Source organism: Triturus cristatus, chromosome 10 (genome assembly GCF_964204655.1).
Source record: "Triturus cristatus chromosome 10, aTriCri1.1, whole genome shotgun sequence".
Taxonomy (NCBI): Eukaryota; Metazoa; Chordata; class Amphibia; order Caudata; family Salamandridae; genus Triturus; species Triturus cristatus.
In genome coordinates, this window is record NC_140593.1 from 150,646,208 (window position 1) to 150,669,778 (window position 23,571).

A 23,571-nucleotide genomic window follows, 5' to 3' on the forward strand; every position below is an offset into this window, starting at 1 on the left:
AGGATATAAAGAGAATGATCTTAAAAATGCCTTGAGTAAAATGCTTTTAAACACCAGCGAACCCCCATAGGCCTCTGATGCGGAAACCTTTATGTGTAATAGAACTAAAACTCTTCAAGGGGGAGATACTTGAGTTAGACTGATCACGACTTATAGTTGTTACGAAAAAAAGATCAGGAATATTTTGAAGGCTAATTGGCCTATATTAAGAACTGACATTATTCTGGCTCCACTCCTTGGTGAGGTTCCATCTATTACTTTTAGAAGGGCACCCTCGATGAGGGATGCTCTTGTTAAAACTTGTCCTGAAGTGGTTAAAACTTCCAATTGGCTTTCCAATCGATCAGGCTTTTTTAAGTGCAGTTCCTGCAGAGCCTGTAAGTTTGGAGTTAACACAATGGAATATCAGGATACTTTCTCCCAAGATGTCTGCAAAATCAACGGTTTGTTTACCTGCAAAACTGATTATGCAGTCTATGTACTACAATGCAGTTGTCATCTCCAATATATTGGTACTACTAAACTCCAAGTCTTTAACCGGATCTTGCAGCATCTTCGTGCTATTGTTAACTCCGATCCGAGCTATCCTGTAGCACGTCATTTTAAATTGGCACATAACAATAATCTTAAAGATTTGAGTTATTTTGTCATTGATGCAGTCCCATTCTCCAAAAGGGAAGGGGATAGAGAAAGGAAACTTAGGCAATTGGAGAGCCGTTACATTTTGCTTCTGGACACTAAGATACCAAATGGCCTAAATACAGGGGAAGATCTTTTTAATTTTTTATAATCTCCTATAACTCTTTTTATAAGAATATTTTTATAAAAAATGTTTTATAGGGTTTATATGCATTAATGATCTTTTTTATGGGACAGGCTTGCCCCATTATCTCTTTATGTTAAAAATATCTGGTACCTTAGACACACTATGATCTACCTTGCTGCTATTGATGAATTCTATGCCCTTTTTATTTGTTTTAAAATGAAATTTTACCTGTGTTTTTCCATGTCTGGTTTTTATTGAGTGGTCGCTGATTTTACTAGTTTTCTAGTTTTATTGGTTTCTATTCTTTGGAGATAGGATGTGGGGACAGGTGGGCTACTCAATTTGACAATAGTGGGCCGCTAGCGCCATTTTCTGAAAGATCCACATCATTTTTGGATTTTATTTCCCTTGACTATAATGTTGCACACAAAATTGTTTGTTCTCTACTGTTTATTGTAGTGCCTCTATTGCTTGCATACTATTGGATATATTGATTTCTGGTTACTGACTTTTTAAGTCGATTCTGTACAAATTCTCTATTTTTTGCACTATGCACTTTACTCTATTTGCACTTTAAGTATCTGTCTATGAGAAATATTTAAATTCACTGATTGTGATTTGTATTATAGAAATGCACTTTTTTTATCTGCTGTGATATTTGTTCCTTCTTTGCTATTGAATTTCAGGCCTTTATATGTACTTGTTTATTGCTTAAAGACAATTGTTGATAGATTTTGTTGGTATTTTATTCTTTGGGCACTTGCCCTTAATCAAAATACCATTACCATTGTTTTTCAAGAGTTTAAAATAATTTTTTTCTCTTGAATCAAATAACATTGATAATTGATGGTGGCTGTTTTGAAATTTTAGCTTAATATATTGCTAAATTCTAGATCTTTTTTTCGTTTACAACTTGTAATATTTTTTCAGTATTTATGCCCTGTAGGAGGAGCTTTTACTATGGTCTTCACAGCATTTAAACTCGTTGGTCTTTAGCCATGTCATGTGATCAAGACCGGGTTTACCCGGTCGTCATGCTGCTATTTTCAATTCACGTAACTGAGTGGTCTGTACCTGCACCTGATTTGCGCGATTAGCATCTCTTCAGGATTTTTTTTATGAAAAAAAAATATGTTGCTATGAATCTCCCTTTTCTGCTGATCGCTGTTCATTTTAGAAAAAAATCATGATCTTGGAAAGTCCGTTTTTCGATTTTTCATATAAACTGCAGCTGCAGTGATGCACCATGACCTCCCTTTTATCTTGACTGCTTGAGCTGGCAAGAGACATTATGACAACACAACTCAACTGTAATAAGATATTAAAGTTCAACAGCTACGTCATTTTCTTATTACCGGTGAGGGTTGTCACGCGGCTATTGTAATATGGAAATTGGAGAACAATATTTTACTGGAGTGGTAGCTTCTGATCCCATTTTTTGCCCCTTTTGAAAAACACGGTCCTGTGTATTTTTTTAGAACCGGTGACCCTCTGGCCATACCGTAGGCACAAAGTCAATTTACCAACTTGATACCGGAAATGTGGTGGACTATAACCCACGAACCCCCTACACAGCATTACATGATAATGGTGCATTATGGGGAATTATCAGTTGTTGCATGAGTGACTTCCGAAAGCCTTTCATCATGGATAGACACGCACTAGAAATCCACACTATATATATTTAAGACTTTGTTAAACTGAATGTCCTAATCATGTTCAGATCGTATTTATATAAAGAAAAACACAACAATTCCAATGAAAGCATTTAATTAGCAAAATATTAAAAACAATTGCAACATTGTAATACGTTTCAGTATTTTAGTGAATCAGATGTGGGAACCAGTAAGGTAGCCAAGACAGCACCCATGAGGGACCGGACCCCCCCCCCCACCCTCTCTCAGTGCCTTGAGACCCTCACGGGTGAGTAGCGTGCTTACAATTCCCTGATTGATTGATTGATTGATTGAACAGGGTCAAGACTGATGTGCATATGGCTGGGTTCAAACAGAAGTGGCATGGAGAGAAAAGAATGATGGGTTGGAGTGCTACCCGAGCTATTGGCAGTGGTTAGACGTATTGCAAGCAGTCTCCCACCACCTTTTGTGTAGTTCATGTACCGCCCTAAGTGGCACGGGTATGTCCAGACATAAGTCCTGTGCACACTGTGTACACTGTGTCCAAGCTATACCTGGCTGAGACCCCTAACTAGGGGGAAACCGGTCCTAGGTTGCTCCTGCTCCTGTTCAGGGAGGACCTGGCTTGGCAGTTCGGGCTGAACTGTTCCCATGAGGAACAGGTCAAGACTGATTTGCATGTGACAGGGTTCAAACGGAGGTGGCATGATGAGCAAAAGAACGATTAATTGGAGTATTACCCTGTGCTATTGCTAGTGTTTAGACTTATTGCAAGGAGCCTCCCATCACCTTTTATGTCTTTCTTGATATTCCCCTAAGCACAACCTTAGCCCTACTTCTAAATCATACATAATCACTTACTCTAATTTTAATCCTACCATGTTCCGTGATCCTCACCCTAACCCCATCTCGTACCCAAACACTACTTACTCCACCCATTATTCTGACCCTCAATTTAAGTATTTGCCCTAAGCCATACTCTAACCCCCTCCCTTATCCTAATAGCCATGTGTACTGGGACGCCAAAAATGCATCCCAATACATAAATATCAAATTCTTTTTCATAAGGCTAAAGACCAGACTGCTAAAGTGTATCTATTGGAAGCTGCCCTGCAAAAAGATGGACATTACATATTGCATTTATAAATAGGTCAGCAGTTCCTGATTAGCTGTGTTCTGAAAAGATCTCAACTAGCATGTTAGCAGTATGTACTTAATGACGTATTCAGGTGGGTCAAAAGTCCTTTGACAATAGAAGGGAAATTGAAAAGTAATCCACATTTCAGTGAAGCAGTCGTTCTGAGGTTTAACATCCAAAAATGGAGAGAGCACGCGCAATAGTCGGAACATATATATTCATAAATTCCGTTCATGTTATATAATTTCAGGGTGCGGCTTCGGTTCACATGTATTTTAGGAATACTGCATATTCTCAAAGTATTTTAATCTCCAAAAGAAGTGAATTACTGTGGAGCGATAATTGCACCCTGAAATCGTATAATATGAATGGGATTTGGCCTTCTATTGAATTTATGTTCGAGGGTGCTTCCTCAGTAATTTGGTTTTTTCATTCTGGAATATTAGGGTTATTTAGGTGACATAATCTGGGATGGCTATTCACCAATTCTAACATATATTGATTGTTGCATGTGCAGAATTGTTGATCACTGTCTCCTTTGTTCTACTATTTATACATGATGAGGTTTTATGCAGTGAGCTGAGCTGAGGGGGTGGTGGTGAGTTGGGGGAAGGGAGTAGGACGTGTTAGATGGTTTCTTGCATCAAGCATATCTACCCACTTCAGGGATTCCTAATGTTGCAACTGATGGACACTAAGGTCCCGTTTATTTGAGAAAGGGAGTGCACAAGGTTTCAAATGGAGGTGTCCATCATTGGAGGATAGGAGATGTGTTTGTTTAAAGTGAGAGGTTTGATAAATGATAATGCCATTACTGGTTAATGATCATGGCCAATCCAGCTGCTTCACTAACCATTGCCTATTGCAGGGGCGGCTCCTCCATTTGAGCGCAGGAGCGTCACCCCACAAAGAAAAGCCCAGGCCAGAGCTGAAAAATAAAATGGTAGTAAGGTTTATTTATTACCATTTTATTTTTCAGCAACCGACCCATCCCGAACTGAGTGTCAGGACGGGGCGGGTCCATTGCTGCCGAGTGGCAGCAGGAAGCTGTGCGCTTAAGTTAAAAATGCGCATGTCTCTTTGGCCGGACGTCTTGCGATGGCAAGCCAGACATGCACATTTTAAACCTCTGAGGCTCAGCTGTCTAAGACAGCTAGGTTAGAGAAAACACAGGCCTCCAGTGCTATTAGGAGTGCTGAGAGCGCCCGCTCCCTCCAATCCTGGTGCTTCTCTCATGCTGGTGAGAGCAGCACCAGGATTGGTTAGGGGAGATGGCGCCTGCCTCGAAGAAAGAAGACTGATCGAGGACGTCACGTCGCGCAGGAAGGTAAGTGTATTTATTTATTTTTCAGTGCCACCCACCCGAACACCCTTGGTACATGCCAGCCGCCACTGGCCTATAGCCCTGTACTGCAGAGTACATCGCCCATGAAAATATTCACTAATAAATGTGCCTCTTCATAGAATCAAATTATCAAACTTTGATTGTGTCTTAATTGAATTAAGTGAAATAAATTCAAGCTGATGCGGGGGAGGGTAGGAGAGAGGGTTAAAAATTATTTTGGACTGAAACATATTTAATAGCGTCTGGTCTCTTTTGATTAATTAAGTGAAATCGGTTTTAGAGCAAAAGTATTTTCACGTCACTAAACACTGACTCTATGATTGTTGCTCCTTCTTATGCTTTAGTATGGATTTACTCTACTTCGTCGACGCGCCCTTCAGCTGGAAGAGCTTACACTGGGGAAGGACTCACCTGACAATGCTCGAACACTCAATGAACTTGGGGTGCTCTACTATCTACAGAACAATCTTGAGTAAGTAGCTTTTGTGACAACTTTCTATAACTGTGCTGTGTTTCCTTCTCATCCCTCCATTTTTGGACTGAAATATTACCCATAACACAATAGCAAGCTGCACATTCACCCACAAACCTCCTCTTCACTGCAGTGCATTGAACTCAGATGTGGTGTTGTGCAATATTTACACTGCCCTTTAATAAGATCAGGAGATTTCATTATTAATTAGTGTTGAGACATTGCTCCACACTGTTATTAATAGAATAAATAAATTTGTTGCTTCTGACTGAAGATGTTTTCATTTGTGCCCTAAGTGCAATTTAGAAAATATTTCCATCTTTCAGATTTTCGTTTTTTTTTATGCTAGGGCGTAGGTTGTAAAAAATCAATAAATAAATTAAAAATCCAACATAAGCAGGAATTTATGAAATGAAGGGGGGTGTGAGAGGAGGGAATGAAGTGCAGTCTGCAGCCCCTTTACAGTAATAATAGTGCAATATAAGTGACATTTCATTTTAACTGTTAACCAACATGGGGTAGATACCTTTAAATTTCACCACTACTGTTTTTTAGGTCTCGCCTTGCTATCGCGTAAGCGATCGCAAAGCGAGAACTATTGTAAAAGGGCTTTTGGAAGTGCTCCGAAAAGCGGATTGCATGGCTAACACGCGCACAATCACGCGCATCGTGCCGCCATGCACTCTGCTTTTGGGAGCACTTCAAAGGGTCCACTCCCCCGCCCCCAAGCGCGCGCCCCACGCTCCGCCGGGCTTTTTTTTTTCTTGTTTTAATGGAGGGCGGAGCAGAAATTGATTGGTGGCTGGCAGGCTCGAGCTGAGGGAACTCATTTTCTTCGGCTCAAACAATGGCCGGTGTTCCATCAGCAGCCTCAGCATCGGAAAAAGAACCGTCACCACAGAAGATGGAACAGGTAACGGACACGGACGCCGGTAACACGGGGCCGCAGTCCTGCGCATCTAGTGCTCGGGACCCCTCCTCTGAACAATACTGCGTCAAGGCCACGCCTCCGAGAGCCCACTCCCCCCCTCAGGCGCCCCGCGAGAGATCCCCCTTCCCTCTAGCACGCAGGTGTGTCGTTCTATTCTTTGTTCTGGGTAAACGGCCAGAGCCCGGGGTGAGGCCAGTCACTGGTGTTTCGGTGCAGTTAATTTTGCATCTTTTATGTCCCCGGGCACCTGTATTGAAGTCCTGTTTCTGACGGACGCGAGATCTCGCGTTTGTTTTAAATCAAATAGCGTTTTTTTTTAAACTTGGCATATTTGCCTCGGTTTTTTTCCCATAGTATGTTCAGAACAGTTTAGGCACCATTAACATTATTTTGGAGTTGTTTTGTATTTCTATTGCGGTTTCAAGAATATTTTTCATGGTTCAAAATTTAATTTTTCTCCGCGTTTCACATTTAAAATAAAAAAATACTGTCTGTGGTATAACGGTCTTGCAAGTACTCTGGACTGGATAGTTGAGCAGGACTACTAACGAGGTATATAACGTCGGCATAAGTAATGATATTCGGGCCCACGCGTGCAGTTTTAAAATTGTGCGAATCTACTAATTTTTTCTTTGAACCGTGTTTTAACCGCTTGTATGATGTGATAGAACCTTTTGACCAATTTAGAAAAAAAAATATTTGATGGTACTCTACGGGTTTAGGAAAACCTTTCCTTTTGAATACTAATTTGTGTACTGATTATGTTATCAGTCATGCATCTTTTTTCTCTGTCTCATTTTTACTCTTATACTTTTCGTTCCGTTGCTTGATTGTCGGTTTACTGTAACTAAATATAACCAATACCCATTTTTTGTAACACATTTGATTGGGTTTTCTGAAAAGTAAGGCACGTATTCAGTGATTGGGGTTTTTTTTTTGTCTCGGAGGAGACCTGGAGGGAAGGTGGTTTGCCTGGAGGCTTCCCCTGCACTTTGGGGACCCACCCTACAGCGTTTGATCTGAACTTTATTTTTTTGTAGTTTCATGTTTCATCCACCTGGCATGCCACGGGGCAGTAAAGCGGAGCCTAAACATCAACTGCCTCAAAGAAATGGGTCTTGGTTAATGTAACTAACTTATATTTTACAACTTGTTCTGTGTAACCTGTAACGTAACGAAGCTAAAACTAAAGTTTCTATGCATTGTAACTTTTCTTTTGTAAAGCTCTCTTACACGGGCATGTGTAAATAAGAACATAAATTATCGTATACCTTAATATGGCATTCGCATAAAATTCCGGCACTTGCTAAATATTTGTAGCTATATCTTAGTGCTAGCAAATGATTTGTACCTTCATGAAAGTGTGTTGTTTTAAAAATATTGAGTGCATCTGCCGTCATGAAGTCTTGTTAGGTTTGCTTCATGTTTATGGACACAGTCTTTCTACTTGGGGCTTTTGACTATTTGATGTGTTCTGAGAGTTGTAGTTCTCTGCTGGACCAATTGGACTGATATTCCCGCTTATTGTAACTTGTAACTGCACAGTCCAATATTTCTAGACATTGTATCTGGATTACATAGAGCTGGATAGCAAACCTATAAACAAGCATTTGCAATGCAATAGGTCTCGCAGTTACACGAGTTAAAGCTATTGGCATTGTAAATGACAATGCCAATAGGCATTGTTATTTGCAATGTCAATAGCTCAAACTCGCGTAAATGCGAGACCTAATGCATTGCAAATGCTTGTTAGGTCTCGCCTTGCTATCGCGTAAGCGATTGCAAAGCGAGACTATAGAATACGGGTTTCAAAAGTGCTCCCAAAAAGCGGATTGCATGGCTAGCACGCGCACAATCACGCGCATCGTGCCGCCATGCAATCCGCCTTTTGGGAGCACTTCAAAGGGTCCGCTCCGCCGCCCCCAAGCGCGCACGCGCGCCACGCTCCGCCGGGCTTGTCTTTTTTTTTTATTTAAACTTAAAGCGCGAGGCGCGCGTGCGGCCAATGCTTGTTTCCTCTTTCCTCCATGTTTTTCTCTTTCTCTCTTGCCCTGGGTTAAAGTCGGATGAGGAGAAGTAAGTGTTTGTCTCCCAAAAAAAGAATACCAGTGGGTCCCACCTGCAATCACCAGCTCAAATTCAGCACTGTCGACACTTTTCTCCATCTGTGTCTTCCCCTTCCCCTGATCTTTCGCTCGTGACGTCTACCATTTCTCTTGCGTGCCGCTGAGCGCAGGCAGAGAGGTGAGCTCGTGACAGTGACGCGTGACAGTGACGTGCTGCATCGACGTCCCTGGCGCGCGCCGTTTCACCCCGCCCTGCTACCTGTTTGTGTTTCTGCTGCCGTGTTCAGCTCAAAGGAGGTAAAAGGTCACTAGCTCTTTGTTGCCCCAGCGGTGTTTCTTTTCTAAACTTTTAACAGAGCCAGGGTTTCGAGCCACCCCACCAAGTCAACCACTGACCGCCCGGCACCCGGATATTGCCAGTTGTGGTCAGTAGGGGTACCAGATACTCTAGACACATTATGACGCTGTCTAATTTTGTAGTGTTCTTTGGTGACGTCACGTGGTCTGGTGGTTCCCGGGTGATAATATGTGCTCCCCAACCCAGGGAGAGTGCCTGTTTGTGTACCTGTCCCTCCCTGGCGCCCGACGCTCTGCTCTACCACGCCCCCCCTCCCCCCCCACCACCCCAATCCTACCCACCCCGTGGTGAGTGGTCATGGTGTACTTTGGCCTAGTCTACAAATATTCTTCTGAACATGATTATTGGGGCAGGAAGGAATGGTTCACTCTTTCTTCTGTGGTGCAAAAAGAGCATATGCTTTACTCCTGCCACCCAGTTGATGCTGCAGAACTCTCCAATTTCTGGCAATTATACGAAGATTATTATGTTGAACATTACGTCATCTTTCAACCAATCTGACCTTGTTAATGAAGTGTTAGAACACCGTTGCAAAACGGTTCTATCTTCATAGCTCACAGTTACGCAGCTCCTAAGCACTATAAATAGAAAATGTTACTGCTTATCCAAACGTAATGGTTCTCTTTTTATCAAACTGTGAAGACCACGTGGGTCTGCCAGGATTCAGTTCAGTGGCTTTCTTTTTCCCACAGGTAGGTGCAAATGGCGCCTTAACCCACCAAGCTATTATACCAGCTGCAATTGAAAGTGAAACGGTATCATGATTAAGCAGTTTATTTTCTTCATTTTGTGGCCTCCGAAAGCTCAGGGGACTGTAATACCTCTGCTCAAATTACAAATACGCCTTTTCTGCCGCAGTGACCTTGGCCTGTCCTCCCAGCCCAGCCCTCCAGCTCTTTGCTGTCTCCCCAATGACACGTCCTCTGCTTATGCTCCTATGTGTGTGTTTTATTGACTGATTTATTACTCAAATGCAAAAACAACCTGCTTCGTCAGTGCTTGTTGAGCTGGAGGGGGGATTCACACTGCAGTGCAATTCACTGCACAAAGGGCACATCCTAGAAGGAATGATTTCTCCGTGGAGAACCTCACCCACCCCACCCATTAAAATAAGACAATTATTGTCCTGCCTGACTATAGTAACGCCTCTCCTCCTGACAAGGTCATGGGGATCTTGTTATCTTCATTGAGAGCCAGTAATCTCGTCTGTTGTCCTCTGGACCAGGTCAATTAACACTAACTGCACCCACTTTGCGACTGGGGCTGATTACACCCCCATTTATTCATGGTTAATGTGTTTACGGGAGGGTGGTAGGAGTGTTGTGAAGGTGGTGATGTTTCTTGCCATTGTCTTTAGGAGTAGAGTGTGGTGACACTACATTTGTTTGTTTATGAGTGCAAAGTGGCCCCATGTGATATCCTGTCTGGCTTCTAAAGCCGGTCATAGCTTTTTTTCATCAACTAAACTGCATTCCTTTCTGTGCCACAACTACAAGTCCCAGAATGCAACGTTTCATTTGCTTAAAATCCAGGTATTTTGCTGCAGCCGTAACACATGACATGGTGACTTCCTTGTTGAGTTGTGCAGGCCGGTGTAAACGATGTTAAGGGTCTTCCTGACAACTGTGTGAGTGAGTGCATCGATTCTTATAAGCTTATATTTGTGTGTGCCTGTCAGTTCACTTCTGATGGCAGGCTCCTTGCAACGAAGTCTGGTTTTAGGATAGTTTGCCAAGCTCTTGCGTTTGTGATTTGTACGTCTTGTGTTACGTGTGTGCATGTCAGTGTTTCCTTGATCTTAGTAGGCCGACAGGTGTACGTTGATGTAAGAGACAGGACCTTTCCTATGGTTTGCCCTGCATGTAATGCACAGGGCCTTTGACCTGGCTCGTTGGATTACCTGCAGCCCAAGTGCTCGAAGTAGACTAGATGTGGTCAATTAGTTGGACATTTAGTAGCAACTGGCTGCTTTATTTTGGATTTGTCATAGTGTTCTCCTTTTTTATAGTCAGAACCTGCTTCAACCTTTGATAATGTGTGACTGTAAATTGGGGACAGAGCCATTAAAATTATGTGATTTTGTGGGAAAAGGCATTTTCCGCATAATTATAGATTTGCTGCACTTGCCACACAACCCATCAGCATCTGCAGCATATTCTGTAGAGTTTAACAAAAAAATGTTTCTTGCTCAAACGGATCAAAAGTTACTGGAAAGGTGGCAATATGTGTTGCTGCGCAGTGAAAGCCCCTTTGCAAAGGTCGACTGCTCCCCTCTTTCTGTTGCTTTTTGCTGTATTTGAGTGTTCAACTGGTATTAATAGGGTGAAGCCTTTGCCGGACTGTGTTGTGTGAAAATGACAAAATAAGGAAATAATACGGTGACAAAATGGGCCGCAGTATGCGACATTATTTGGCTTTTCTTGCCACATAATTTAATAAACGTTCCTGCATAATTTAGTCCTCCCTTGCCACATAATTTCAGTGGCCCCGACTATGGATGAGTGCGTTGTAGATGTCTTCTCTATGAAGCTTTTAACAGAGACAAGCCTTCCTGTAAATACCTGGGGGCATATTTACAAGGTATGGCGCATCTCTGCAAATCAGCAGGGATGCGCCAGAACACTTGCAACCTGCAAAACCACCCCTGCACCACCACTGATGCGCTGCATTTATAATGCGGCACGCCGTGGCGCATGGATGGGCAGATGCGTGGCGCATTGCTGGAGTCGCGTTGCAAGCGCAACGCGGCTCCAGCAAGGCTCGAGGGGCCCTATGCCTAACATGCTGCGTCAATCCTTACGCCTGTTTCAAGCAGGCGCAGGGTTTTGACGCAGCATGGCGGTAAAAGTGACTCAGTGAAATCTTGTAGATTTCACTGCGTCACTTTTACGAGGCGTACCTGCGAGGGAACGCCCATCCTGACCCGGAACGCCCACATGTGGCGCAGGGCTTTACGACGTGACGCATCTCCCTAGATGCGTCACGTTGTAAATACCCCGCAGCATGGCGCTGGCTTTGCGCCGCCGCTGCGTCACAAAAGTGACGCAACGGCGGTGCAAATTTGGCGTACAGGGCTTGTAAATCTGCCCCGTGGTACTGGCAGGTGACCTGTGGTCCTTCATACCTGATGACAAATGCTGTTTTAGGAGACTGGGAATGTACAAACAATCCTGGGGAAGGCCCTGCCAAGCATCCTAACCCCAGGGCACTGACTTAGGGAACGTCCCCTCGAACGCATGCTTCAGGAATTTGTCCTAGAAAGGCAGTGCTCTCTGTCTCTCATCTCGGGCCTCAGGTGAGCGTTCGGTCCCAGAAAAAAACAGGTGACTCAATTTCAGGTATCTTTAAATATAGTTTTGAAAGCAAGAAATAAACCATTTTCGGTCTTTACGTATTGAATGGATGTAAATACACCCTAGGTGACACAGATCGCCTTGTGTGATGACTCATTGCACAGTGACAGTGCAATGTGCGTTGTGTAATGTTAGCATGGCCTGCTCATGCTGATAAGAAGGGCCAGTATAGCGCACAGCAAGGTTGATTTACCCACCAGTATCGTTTTGTCATTTATTGAAAACACAACGTGTACGTGTACACAAACATGTGCACGGTACTGTGTGGGTGGCAGAGCTGAGATCCACTCACCGCCTCACACACACCGACAATAATATTAACACATGCTGTACCACACTTTTGGAAGCACTATAACAGACAGTATTTGATACATTGATGAGTGATAATAGGTTTATCGACCTTTGAAGGATGAACCTTAAAGACAGAGTTCATCACGCTGTGGGCAGGGTCAGTCTGGGGGAATCTTCGTTGACCTCGGGCAGAGGGGTTGCCAGACTGTTTTTCAGAGGTCCATTTATTGTGTCCCCGGCAGGGCTTTAAGTGGGCCGGGTCTCACCGGGTCTGAGCACCGGCAGTATTTTAAGGGGGGCCTCGAAACAGGTCCCTATCGTGCTCTGTTTTGTGCCCTGGCACAGGCGGCCCGTGTTTTTTCCCCGGACTACAGTGAGAGCAGGCACATCGATGTGCGCTGCTCTCACTGCTCCCTTCTCACTAGTGTAGAAGTTACGGCATGACGTCATGCCAGGTGAGGGTTGTAGGGGAAGGAAGGGAAATCCTTTGAAGAGAGGCATGTTCTCTCTGGATTTCCCTTCTCTTTTTGAAACTCGGGAGCAGCAACATTGTCGTGGGGTCACCAGGACTTTAAGTGGAAGCTTTTTCAATAATATTCAAGCCATAAATGCTGCCTATTTATCTTAGGCAACTAACGACCATTGACAAAGCCAATAGTCCTGACTTGTTGTAGGTATGATGTTATTCGTGTATCATATATCTAGATGCAATGACAGACGCAGCAAAATACAAGTCGGGCGGCACACTATGCTAAACACAGAGGGGCAGACTTATGAGCCCCTTGCGCCACTTTTGCGTCACTTTTAACATGGGAAAAGTGACGCAAAAGTGGCGCAAGGGGCTCATAAATCTGCCCCAGATTGTTTATCTTACGTGTTTTTAATCCACGCCCTAATTACATTGGCCACACCCATTTGAGAGACCCCCCAGTTTTTTCATCCCACTTAAAGCCCTGGTCCCGGGGGAACAGTGACAAACACCATGCTGGGTACAGAGCTGTGTGTTTAGTGAAAGTATCACAGTGGCAGTGAGCTGTCTGTAATGGACCATCAGTAGTGTGTGTGTCAAAGAGTAGGTGCTGGTGGGAGCTCTAAATAGCCCTGAAAGTCCCTCCCCACATATCTGATAAAATGTCACACTATGGATACTTTTACACTTTAAACACGGGCTTCCAATAAAATGTTGACAATCGTACTTCTGAGAAGGATAACAGCATGACTGCAATGTTAGACTCAATAAATATGTTCAGAGCTGCAACTTACATAGAATAATTGTGAGAAAATGTTTGTAATTCTGGGGAGGGCAAATATATATTTTTTTTTACATGGGGGTATCAGCATAAAAAAATTGAAGACCATTGGACTAAGACATCCTCGCCATAATTCAAACCTGTGAACTTCAGTTTACACACAGATCTTTGTAGCAGTGGCGGCTCCTGGAGGGAGTGCTGCAGGGTGGTGGGGCGGGGGAGGGGCAGGGTGGGGGGGTAGAAAACTCCGGCTCACGGCCGACTGGAGTAATATAAACAAGCATTAAAAATGCAATAGGTCTCGCCTTTTATTAAGTTAAAGCCATTTGCTTTGCTACACAATACCATTAGCAAAGCAAATGGCTTTAACTTAATCGAAGGCGAGACCTATTGCATTTTCAATGCTTGTTATTGTTTGAACTAACCCAAAGGTGCTCTCAGGGCCTTGTGTCCTCAGTCGAATTTATTTGCACTTTTGATGGACAGGAGCTTCTGTGGAGTCAGCCAATGTGCCAGTGTGTGATCTTCTTGTCCTCACTCCATCCAGGATTTACTGCCTTCCTCTCGCCAAGCACCTATATATTCTGGTACCCTTTTGCACAACCTGTCTGTGAGTGAAAGTGGCACTCCTGCTCACAAGAAGTGTTTGCTGTTAGGGCATCCAATGGGAGCATTGAGGTCCTGTCCTCATCTGGTTTCTTGTCTTCCCCAGAAGGTTGTCTACCCCGAATGCATAGACTCCCTTAATTGAGAGTCCTGCCTTCCTGAGTCCCTCTCAAATGTATATACCATTTTTTCTGTCAATCAGCATGGCATACTTTTGTTTTACATTTAGTTTTCTTCAGGCCTGTCTCCTGATCAAGCTGCCGCTTCGGGATAATCTTCAGTCACTGCAGCAGGGCAGGGTTCTGCACCCGGACATGTGCAATCTACATCTCCATACTTGGAGACTGAGCATTTGACCACCCTTGGCCTGCCACTTGAGGTTGACGCCATCTTAGCAGCGAGGCATCCCTCCACTAAATCAGTGTATACCTGTAGTTGGGACAGATTTTACGATTGGTGCAGCACCTTACAATGGACAAGCAAAGTTTTCTGAAATGTTGTTGTTTGTTCTCTCCCTGGCGCAGCAAGGACTTGTTTTGGGCACTGTTATGGCCTACTTGTCTGCTCTTTCAACTTTTTTGTGGTTGCCATTCTGTTATTTAAATCACCTCTTGTGATGAGATGTTTTCAGTGCTTAACTTGTACAAGAATGAGTGCCAGTGCTCAAAGTTTTGCTCAGAAGTGCGGCGCAGTCCTAAATCAACCCTGTGCCTCTTCAATCCACTTTCAGACACTCCCTGTCCATTTATTGCACTCTTGCAGGTTCCTGCTTTCTCTCTATGCGACGGGTGTTCTACATTTCACTTCCTCTGCCTTTCCGTTTAGTATGTTTTTCCTCTACTGCACACGTCTCATGAGGAAAAATAAGTGCTGGTCCCCAAAGATAAGTGCTTGTGGCCTCCACCAGCAACCACCAATTCAAAACCCTTTGTGATGCCTCAGTTAGACTTGAGCTTCGCCCTCACTTTTTTTGATGTGTGCAACTTTTGTACCACTGCACAATTGTCCTTTGAGACTTTTTACTTTGAAGACCATCTTTCTCATCACCATAACATCAGCTAGACATTTAAGTGAGCTGCAGACTCTTTCTGTCAACTCAACTTATAACACTTTTTTGCCAGATAAGTCGGTGTTGAGGACCCGTGCTTCCTTTCTACGGAAAGTGGGCACTCTTTTTCATGTCTAGTAGGCTATCACCCTTCCAACATTCTTTGCTCCACCTCATCACTCTAATGAGGAAGGGAAACTCCTGTATTTGGACCCTAAAAGTGCACTAAGCTTTCATATTGATCGTACTAAGGGACATCGAATGGACGATGACATTCTTGTAGGATTATCCGGAGTTAAGAATGACACAGCAATGCAGAAATGGACCATCTCTTGATGGGTTGTTCTCTGCATAAAGATTTGTTACACATTGTTGATGAAGCAGCCCCCAGAAAGCTTGCAGACTCATTTCACAACAGCCAAAGCTGCTACTACTGTGTTAGCACGAGGACTACTTGCCCTACACATCTGTCAGGCTGCTATGTGGGCTTCGGTACACACGTTCATGAAGCACCACTGCCTCGACAGTGAGGTCAGTAGAGAGGATTATTTTGCCTGCTGGGTCCCCTTTAGGGATGATCCAGTTCACCGATCCACCACCTTGGAAGGTACTCCTATTTATTGAAAAGGTGAGGAATCTGTGGTTATAAGTATCCATAAGCAGAATAAGTTACTTAACCTATGTTAGCAATCTTTCTGGTGGATACTCTTAACAACTAATATCTTCCCTGTTCTGTGAACTGGACTCTTTCCACATCTAAAAAGGTCTCAAATTTAGAGATCTGCACACTGGTCATGCCTATTTACTAATGAGATCTGCGTGTGAGGGCGCAAACAGCCTAATAAGCAACTGACATTAGCGCACATGGGTGGTGCTTATATGTGTCTTCGCTCATCATTTCTGGAGCCGAATTATGTCAGCGTGAAGCTACATGATGCCACCTTATGGCACACAAGATTACTGCTTTTAAAGTTTCTGAATCCAGTTGGACGCCTGTGGAATATTCACATGATAAGAAATCCCTGGTCAGATAGAGTATCTGCCAGAAAGATAGGTCTCAAACGTAAGTAACTTGCTGATCGATGCCTTAGTGGCTTCATCAGGTCTCCCAGCTTAGTGGCCTTTGGCAGTACAGCCTCAAAATCTTAAGTAGGTTCAGATTTCCAAAACAACTTTCTCTGTGCCTTCAGTGTCATAGTTGTCAAACAACAAGTACTGGGCCTCCGTAGAGTCCATTCTCAGTGTCTAATAATGCCCTAGCCCATCTGGTCATGGTGGCTGGAGCATCCTTGAAGGGTAACGCAACGTCTTCCCATATGGTCAAGGAAGCAAAGTGTCTGGAGAAGTATTGTAATATTCCACTCCAGTGATATCTCTAGCTGAATCTTTCTCTAGGTAAATGCTAAAGTCTGTGTGCATCCACGGGCTCCATCTCTGATACAAGTTTGACGAGTACACTCCTTGCTCCTGAACTATGGTCAGGAAAAGTACAAGTTCATATTCAGCTTGGCAAAGAGGCTGTCGGGCAGAAGCTGTTAATGTCGAGAAACCTCATTGAAATGGCCACAAGGACCAAGAACTTTGTACTGACCATGAACCAAGATTCATGGCTGAGGTTCTTAGACAGAAGCCAGGTTAAAGTCTTCCAAATCTTATATTGTACCTATCTAAATCCATGTCTCTTGGCCATTTCTTTTAGGCACCCCATGGATTCATCCCAGTCAGGGTTGACCAAAGCCCCCAAGTAGGACTCCTACCTAGGTTTAAGGTGGTAGTGTCTATACATCAGGGAGACAGCCTTTGATCTCGTTGCTGCATCTACATATCTATGTATCAGGGGTGAAGAATCTGGCATATCAAAAGTAAGACTCGCATATTTCTTGATGACATGTGTAAGTTAGAGGTATTGGTAATTTGTGTTTGGTGCCAAGTCATGCTTTTAATGCAACTGATCTCAACTTTGTCCCATGCCTGAAGCCATTAAGAAAACACACATCCTACAATAGTGCACCCAATCAAAGTAGAGGTTATTGTTTTGTAAGCACTCCCTCCCTATTAATGCACCTCAATGCCTTTCACCAAAGTTGAAGTATTGTTGCTGTTGCCTTGGATAGTCTGCATAAAGAGCTCTTCACATAGTGCCCACAGAAATCCCTTACCACTAATGGCCTTTCTATATTCAGAGAGTCTTCCTCCAGTGGCGCAAATCTTCATTCACTAATAATTATAAAATATCGGAGAGGGCATTCCACTGTGGTACACATTACTTGGTAGTGTGGTCATTGAGATGCATGGTATACCGCCTCCCAGAGCAATGCATACAAGAGAGATTTAATCCGACAGTAGACTTACTCTTCTATCTTGTAAGGAGTATTTTGGACAGCATATATCATCTTCTGAAGTGCAATCATTTTACATGAGTTGATGCTTCAAATCAGTGACTGCAAGAGCCATGCTAGTGTTCCACATTGGATCCAAAATGATCTAGGAGCTTACCAAATTCTCTGACATAAACCTGTCATAAACCTGTTGCTGTTTTGCTTGATATATGTCTCCAAATGCAAAAACCCATAATCTGAAAAAGGCAACAAGGAAATAGATTCCGAGACAATGCTGTTATTAGGTAGATTACTGATTCTCTCTAGTTCGTCTGAAAGCCAAATTATTATTATGATTTCTAACAATCTGGGTATGGGGAACTAGCCTAGTTGACAAAGTTTAATAGACTTCCATACTGTGGGGAAGTTTGTACTATGAAGTGGGATGTGCCTTGCTCTGTTGGTTTTTGGTTTGAAATTAATTGAAGTAATCTGAGTATGGTGGCATCAGGTTCTGCCACACATAGATGACAAAAAGATATACACTCCTCCAACTGGCCAGGCCAACCAAGACCTCTGACTCTGTTGTTGAAGAAGTCCGAGATCATTAGCTTGAAGTACTTTCCCTCCCTCATTACTGGGGCTTTGCTCTGCATTTGGTACCCTCTTCCAACCGGTAAGACTATCCATTTTTACTCCTCCTAGATTTCTGCCTTTTTGCTCATTTCACCTATAATTCCTACTACTTCCTTTGTTCACTCTCATCTTTCCCTGTATACTATTTTTAATTCTGTCATTGCTATTAATTCTGGGTAAGGGCTCCGAGTTTTTGCCCTGGCCACTGACGTTGTCAGCGCCGTGCTGCCTGAGCTTTGTAATACTTTGCTTGCTTCGAACAGTGTATCAGATATGTGGAAACACACATAGTCTATTCTCGTACTTATGAAATCTCCTCCTGATCCTCTCATTCGCTGCAATTAGCACCCCATATTTCTTCAGCCGCCAAGGTCTTGAAAAATAATTTTACCGCCTAATCTCCTTTTGAAGGAGAACAATAAGTTGCTCGACAATGGTCAAGAAGATATCGGATCCTTTCAAGACACGGAAACTGTAAATTAGCTGTATCTGACAATATTCAAAACAATATTAAATCGTGGAGTTTCAGCCGCCCTGACCTTCTTAGGCATCTCTGCATCTTTTGATAGTTTCACATTAAATTCTTATTACTCACTTCTCTGCTATTGGCTCCCTTCATTTCTTTCTAACAGAACTGAAGCAGTTAATCTTTCATCTTTTCACGCCTCTTCTATTCCAGCTGTCTGTGGAGTTCTTCATGCATCACCCTTTAGCTCTACTCTCTTTCGCATTACATTACTCGACTTGTCGCCTTAATATGGTCCTTCCATTTCAAGCTCATGTCCTTTGCGGATGACAGTCAAATCAGTTACTCCATCCATGATCATATCATTTGCACAAGGAGAAACTCTGCTCTTATGTATTAGCTGTTGCCAACTGGATGAATAACAACTGCTCTAAGCTTAACGATGCCAAAAAGGAGGCCCTCATTATGGCCACGCATTCTTCCATCGGGTCATTTTCTTGGTGGCCTTCTCTGCTCCTCCCGTCTCTGGTCCCGATTACATCAGCTAAAAAATTGGGCTTTATTTTGACCTTTTCCAATTATGTTGGCCATGTCGCACTCACTTGTTTTTATATCACCACATATTTCAGAAAATCCCTTTCTTCTTCTATTTAGAGTAAATCAGATATTAGATCCTCATCTTATCCCGGTACAATTACAGGAACTCGCTTTATCTGGCACTTCCCTTGTATTTGTCTCATTGTCTCCAGATTACATAGATTGCTGCTACTCGCCTTAGATCAGTCTTCCCTTTTGCGTCCCCCATCTCCAATCCATCTCAAATTCCTTCAGTGGCTGCCTATTGTCAAGCACTTTATCTGTGTAGGCCTCCTTCTCTGCAACAAGGCCCTTAACAAATCGGGTCCCATATATCATCCGGTACAGATTTGAGCCTTACTCCCCCCCCCCATCGGCCACTTTGTTCTTGCTCTGCTTATCTTGTTTCTCATTCTTGAGTAAGGCATATTCATCTTGATGGACACCCCTTCTCTTTTCTTACAGCAAAGCATTGAAACTCACTCTTTATTACATTTTGCAGGCTTAATAGAAACTATTCTTCAGAAAGCAACTCAAAACATTGGTTTGTTTGCTCTCATAGTAGTCAGTTAGGCATATCAGTCATCAGATCTTTCAGTGCCAGGGTGGGAGCTCACACTTTATAAGTTCAAATTAAATCAAACCAGTGTATCTCACTTAAATATCCACCAGGCCAGCAGCTCCAACATCAGGTCTTAGAGCAGTAGAGACAGGGGGTATTCTGTTTCATACCACGCTGCAAGGCAAAGGATCTGGTGAGGATCCCATTCCCTCTAATTTTGGCCACCGGTTGCTCGTGTAAGAGCTTGATCCAAGCCTGGAATCCTGGACCCAGATTCAAAATGCACATCATAAAGAGCTTTTCCACCAGGTCAAATGCAAGTTCCACGTCTATGGATAGAATACTTCCAGCTTTGACACCCCAGACGATTACTCCAGGTATTAAAAAGTCTCCTGTGGTTAAACCTCCTGGGTGGATCAACTTACCCTCAACTTTTTATTTAGCAGTGATATGGGCATTTAAGAGATGAAGAGCTCTTGTGGCTTTTGTATGGGGATCATCATTGTTCACTTCACATTTTTTAAAAGTACACCCTCGGCTTGTGCTTCTAAAATCATACTGAGTATGTGTGTTGTCACATTTGAAGATATTCAATTGATTTCCCCCCTCAGGAAGCCACGCATGTTGTCCTCATCACTTGGAAGCCTAAATTCGTATAGAGCAATGTATTATGTTGCAAAATGCATTTGTTATCCCCAGGTCATCCACTTTACCCCCTCCTCGGTCTTTATGCTCCATATGCACCATTTTATTTCCCATCCATGGGCCAAATATGTTATCAACCTACCTGCCTTATTATAACATAATATATTGTATTATATTAAAAACGCTTATGAGTACTTAAATAGTGCGCTCAAGTCGGATAATCAACTAGGGCTATAAGTTCTTCTCGACTATTATTACATTTCTTCAAAGTTCCCATCCTCCCATCTGAGGTTGTTCACCCTTTAGCTCAAGCAAAGGTTCATCTAATCCCATCACCTAATCACATTCCCTTTATGAACTATGTTTACTGGCAGCTGCTGAGATGAGCATGTTTTGTAGCAAAGCCTTATGCTTCCTATGGCATTCGCCCCCTCACCCTCTCCCAAATCACTGAACCCCCTTTTCCTGGACATATCAGTCCACCACCTTCACAACCAGTTTCTTCCCCTTTAACCTCCTTCTTTACAGCTTTAAGCTTCCCGTTATATGCCCCATATCTGAAGAAATTGTCATTTCTATTGAAATAACATCCAATATGCCAATGGCCAAGTAGTTAATATCTCTAAACCATTGTAAAAATGTGTGAAAAAATAAATGAGTTGCCAGTATGATCTGTGTGCACTTGAATTGGAAAAAAGAATGTTTCCCCTATGGTTCACTCTCTGTGTCCTCAAAACCCATCCCAGTGGCAAAGTTCTCTGAAATGGAGTTGTTGGGACTCCGCCTCTGTCTCCTGACTCTTAATCGGTCCAGATCCTTACGCACAGTCAAGTGTAAATCTCTTTCAGTGTCTAGTTGTGGAGGATGCCGACCCTATGCTGTTGCTGTAATGTAGGGGGAGATGTATCGAAATTGACATTTCCGTTCCCCAATGCCGATGTCCAGAACTGCTGCACAGCACCCCTTGTAGATTGGACCAATTATCTAATGTCACAAAAGGTAAATGGCCTGATTTAGAGCTCGTAGTATGGCTTTTAATCCATTAGGGTGATGGAGCAAAATATTCTGTCGCCCTGACTGAGTAACCGCACTCCAAATTTAGAGATATTCACGGGCCCAGAGGGCATCTATAACCTTTGGCCGGAACCACCATCATGGCAGTTCCTGTCAATGTATTGAAATAGTGCAGTATAGTTCAGTCAACAGGATGATGCCATGCAGCACACTTTCAATAAGTTTTTAATTTTTTTAATTTTCAAAAACAAAGTCCTGAAGTTTGACTCTCTTTTTTAAATTTTGTTTTTATTAAAAACCAAACTAATGACTCTTTCAACATGGAAGTTATCTCTTATGTGTGGGGGTTGTTTCAAAGTTTTTACTTTCACTTACAGCCAAGTTTTGATGGCGGTATGTGAAAGTAAAAACTGTCCATTCCACTGTCCACTCTTAATTTGGGCGGGCAGTCAAATGGGCAAACCTCCAATAGCTGTTACCATGGTGGAGTATGTTGTATGTCAACGATGTAGACGGAGTAGTCTCCTTCACTGACATACTGAAGGTCTGCCCGACTCTAAATGAGGTGGGCGACATTTAGTTTCGCTGAGAGGGTGCTCCACCGTTGTGAAGAAGCCTCCTGTCTGACTAACTCTGAATTTGGCCCATAATAGTGTTCCTGTGAATAAATAGTAAGTAGCAGGAAAAATAGAACCATACGTTTCACATTGGGTCACTCACCGATCCTGTTATTTTGATGATCCATTGTCGCGATCATTCCTCTTTTCTCTTGATTTTCCCCACCATCTATCCCCACAAAGGGCTTGTTAGATTACATTCCGTCAGTGCTGTCCTGAAACTCTGCTACAGCAGTCCTTTTCAGTTCACTAATTTCCAGAGGTGGTTCTTGTAGATTGTATGGGTTGCCACTGCAGTCAGCTCCCTCTCTCAGAGAGGAGAGCCCTTCATCATGTTCCATTCCAGTTTTGTATCGCCCCTCTAGCCATTGATGTACTTTTTTGGGGGTGTCAAAGTGCAGGCTTCCCTATCCAAAAGTGACTCTCAGGTGTAATTGCCCAAATATTCACCTGTGTCTCTTAGTACTTTCTTCACTATGTCAAATATCTGCCTTGCCTTCCAGAAAAACAAGACTTTATGATTACTGTAGGGTAGAGGCCACCCTGATTCCAGCAGCTTGTGAGATTAGTTCCCTGTCCCTAATACTGAAGGGGTGGGCTATGATCACCCTACGTGGGGTCTGTGACTTTATCTGCAGAGAAAACGTCCTACACACCCTCTGAATTGAAAAGAAAGGTGATAGGCCCTCGGTTTGCAGCATGTTTTGTATCAAATTTTACTCAATTAGTCTAGCTGACGGTACCTACTTCTACTCCAGAACCCCCACTATTTGCAAATTTTTGCATCTTAAGCAGCCTTCTGCACCTTCAACATGAGTTGCCAGGTATCTTGTTTATTGCTGTAAGTTTGAGACCATTATGTTCATTTCCTTCACATCCCTCCACCTTATCTGATTTGTTTCTCAACCACTTCTTTGAAGTCAGCCTGAAGCAAATCCACATTAATGGAACCATATGTAACTTATATTCAAGGCCAGCTTTAGTATTGTTAGAGGTTTGAAGTACTTCTTTCAAGGACGGTTCAAGCCACCCACCCAAACGTCTCCTTTTGGACCCTAAAGGGCAGTTCCGTAGGCAGCAACATTGATTTTGGCTGATCTGCTGGTGAGTCAGCCAAGAAAGTGTACCTTTCCATGTAACTGTACTTGTCCAAGAGGTTCTGCTGTTGGGAGTGTGTGCTGATTTCCCTCCTCATGTGTTGTGCCATGTCAGAAACATAGGATATGTTGGTCAGCCCTATCCAACGGGCCAATCCTCTTGCTTTCCAAGGCCTCAGTAACAGAACCTAACATGTTTTAGTAAATCATACATTCAATCCTTTGGGATATCTTGGTTCTGATTACAAGTGTTGTTTTGTTACGCAACTCTGTAGCGCTCATTTTATCAACCTTGGAAGGATGATAGACTGAGTGGGCCTAGGTTAAACAAAAGGATGCACCCCATCTGCCACCGTCACTGCTCTCCCACTAGTTTGAG

General features: G+C 43.2%; 1 protein-coding gene across 1 annotated transcript in view; it reads left to right on the forward strand.

The window, feature by feature from the left end:
* The window catches only part of NPHP3 (nephrocystin 3), a 342,323-nt gene that overhangs the window by 259,492 nt on the left and 59,260 nt on the right, over positions 1-23,571 (forward strand). Inside the window, exon 24 of the mRNA XM_085630683.1 lies at positions 5,231-5,358. Within this exon, the coding sequence (XP_085486809.1) occupies positions 5,231-5,358 (128 nt within the window). The remainder of the gene's footprint in view (positions 1-5,230; positions 5,359-23,571) is intronic.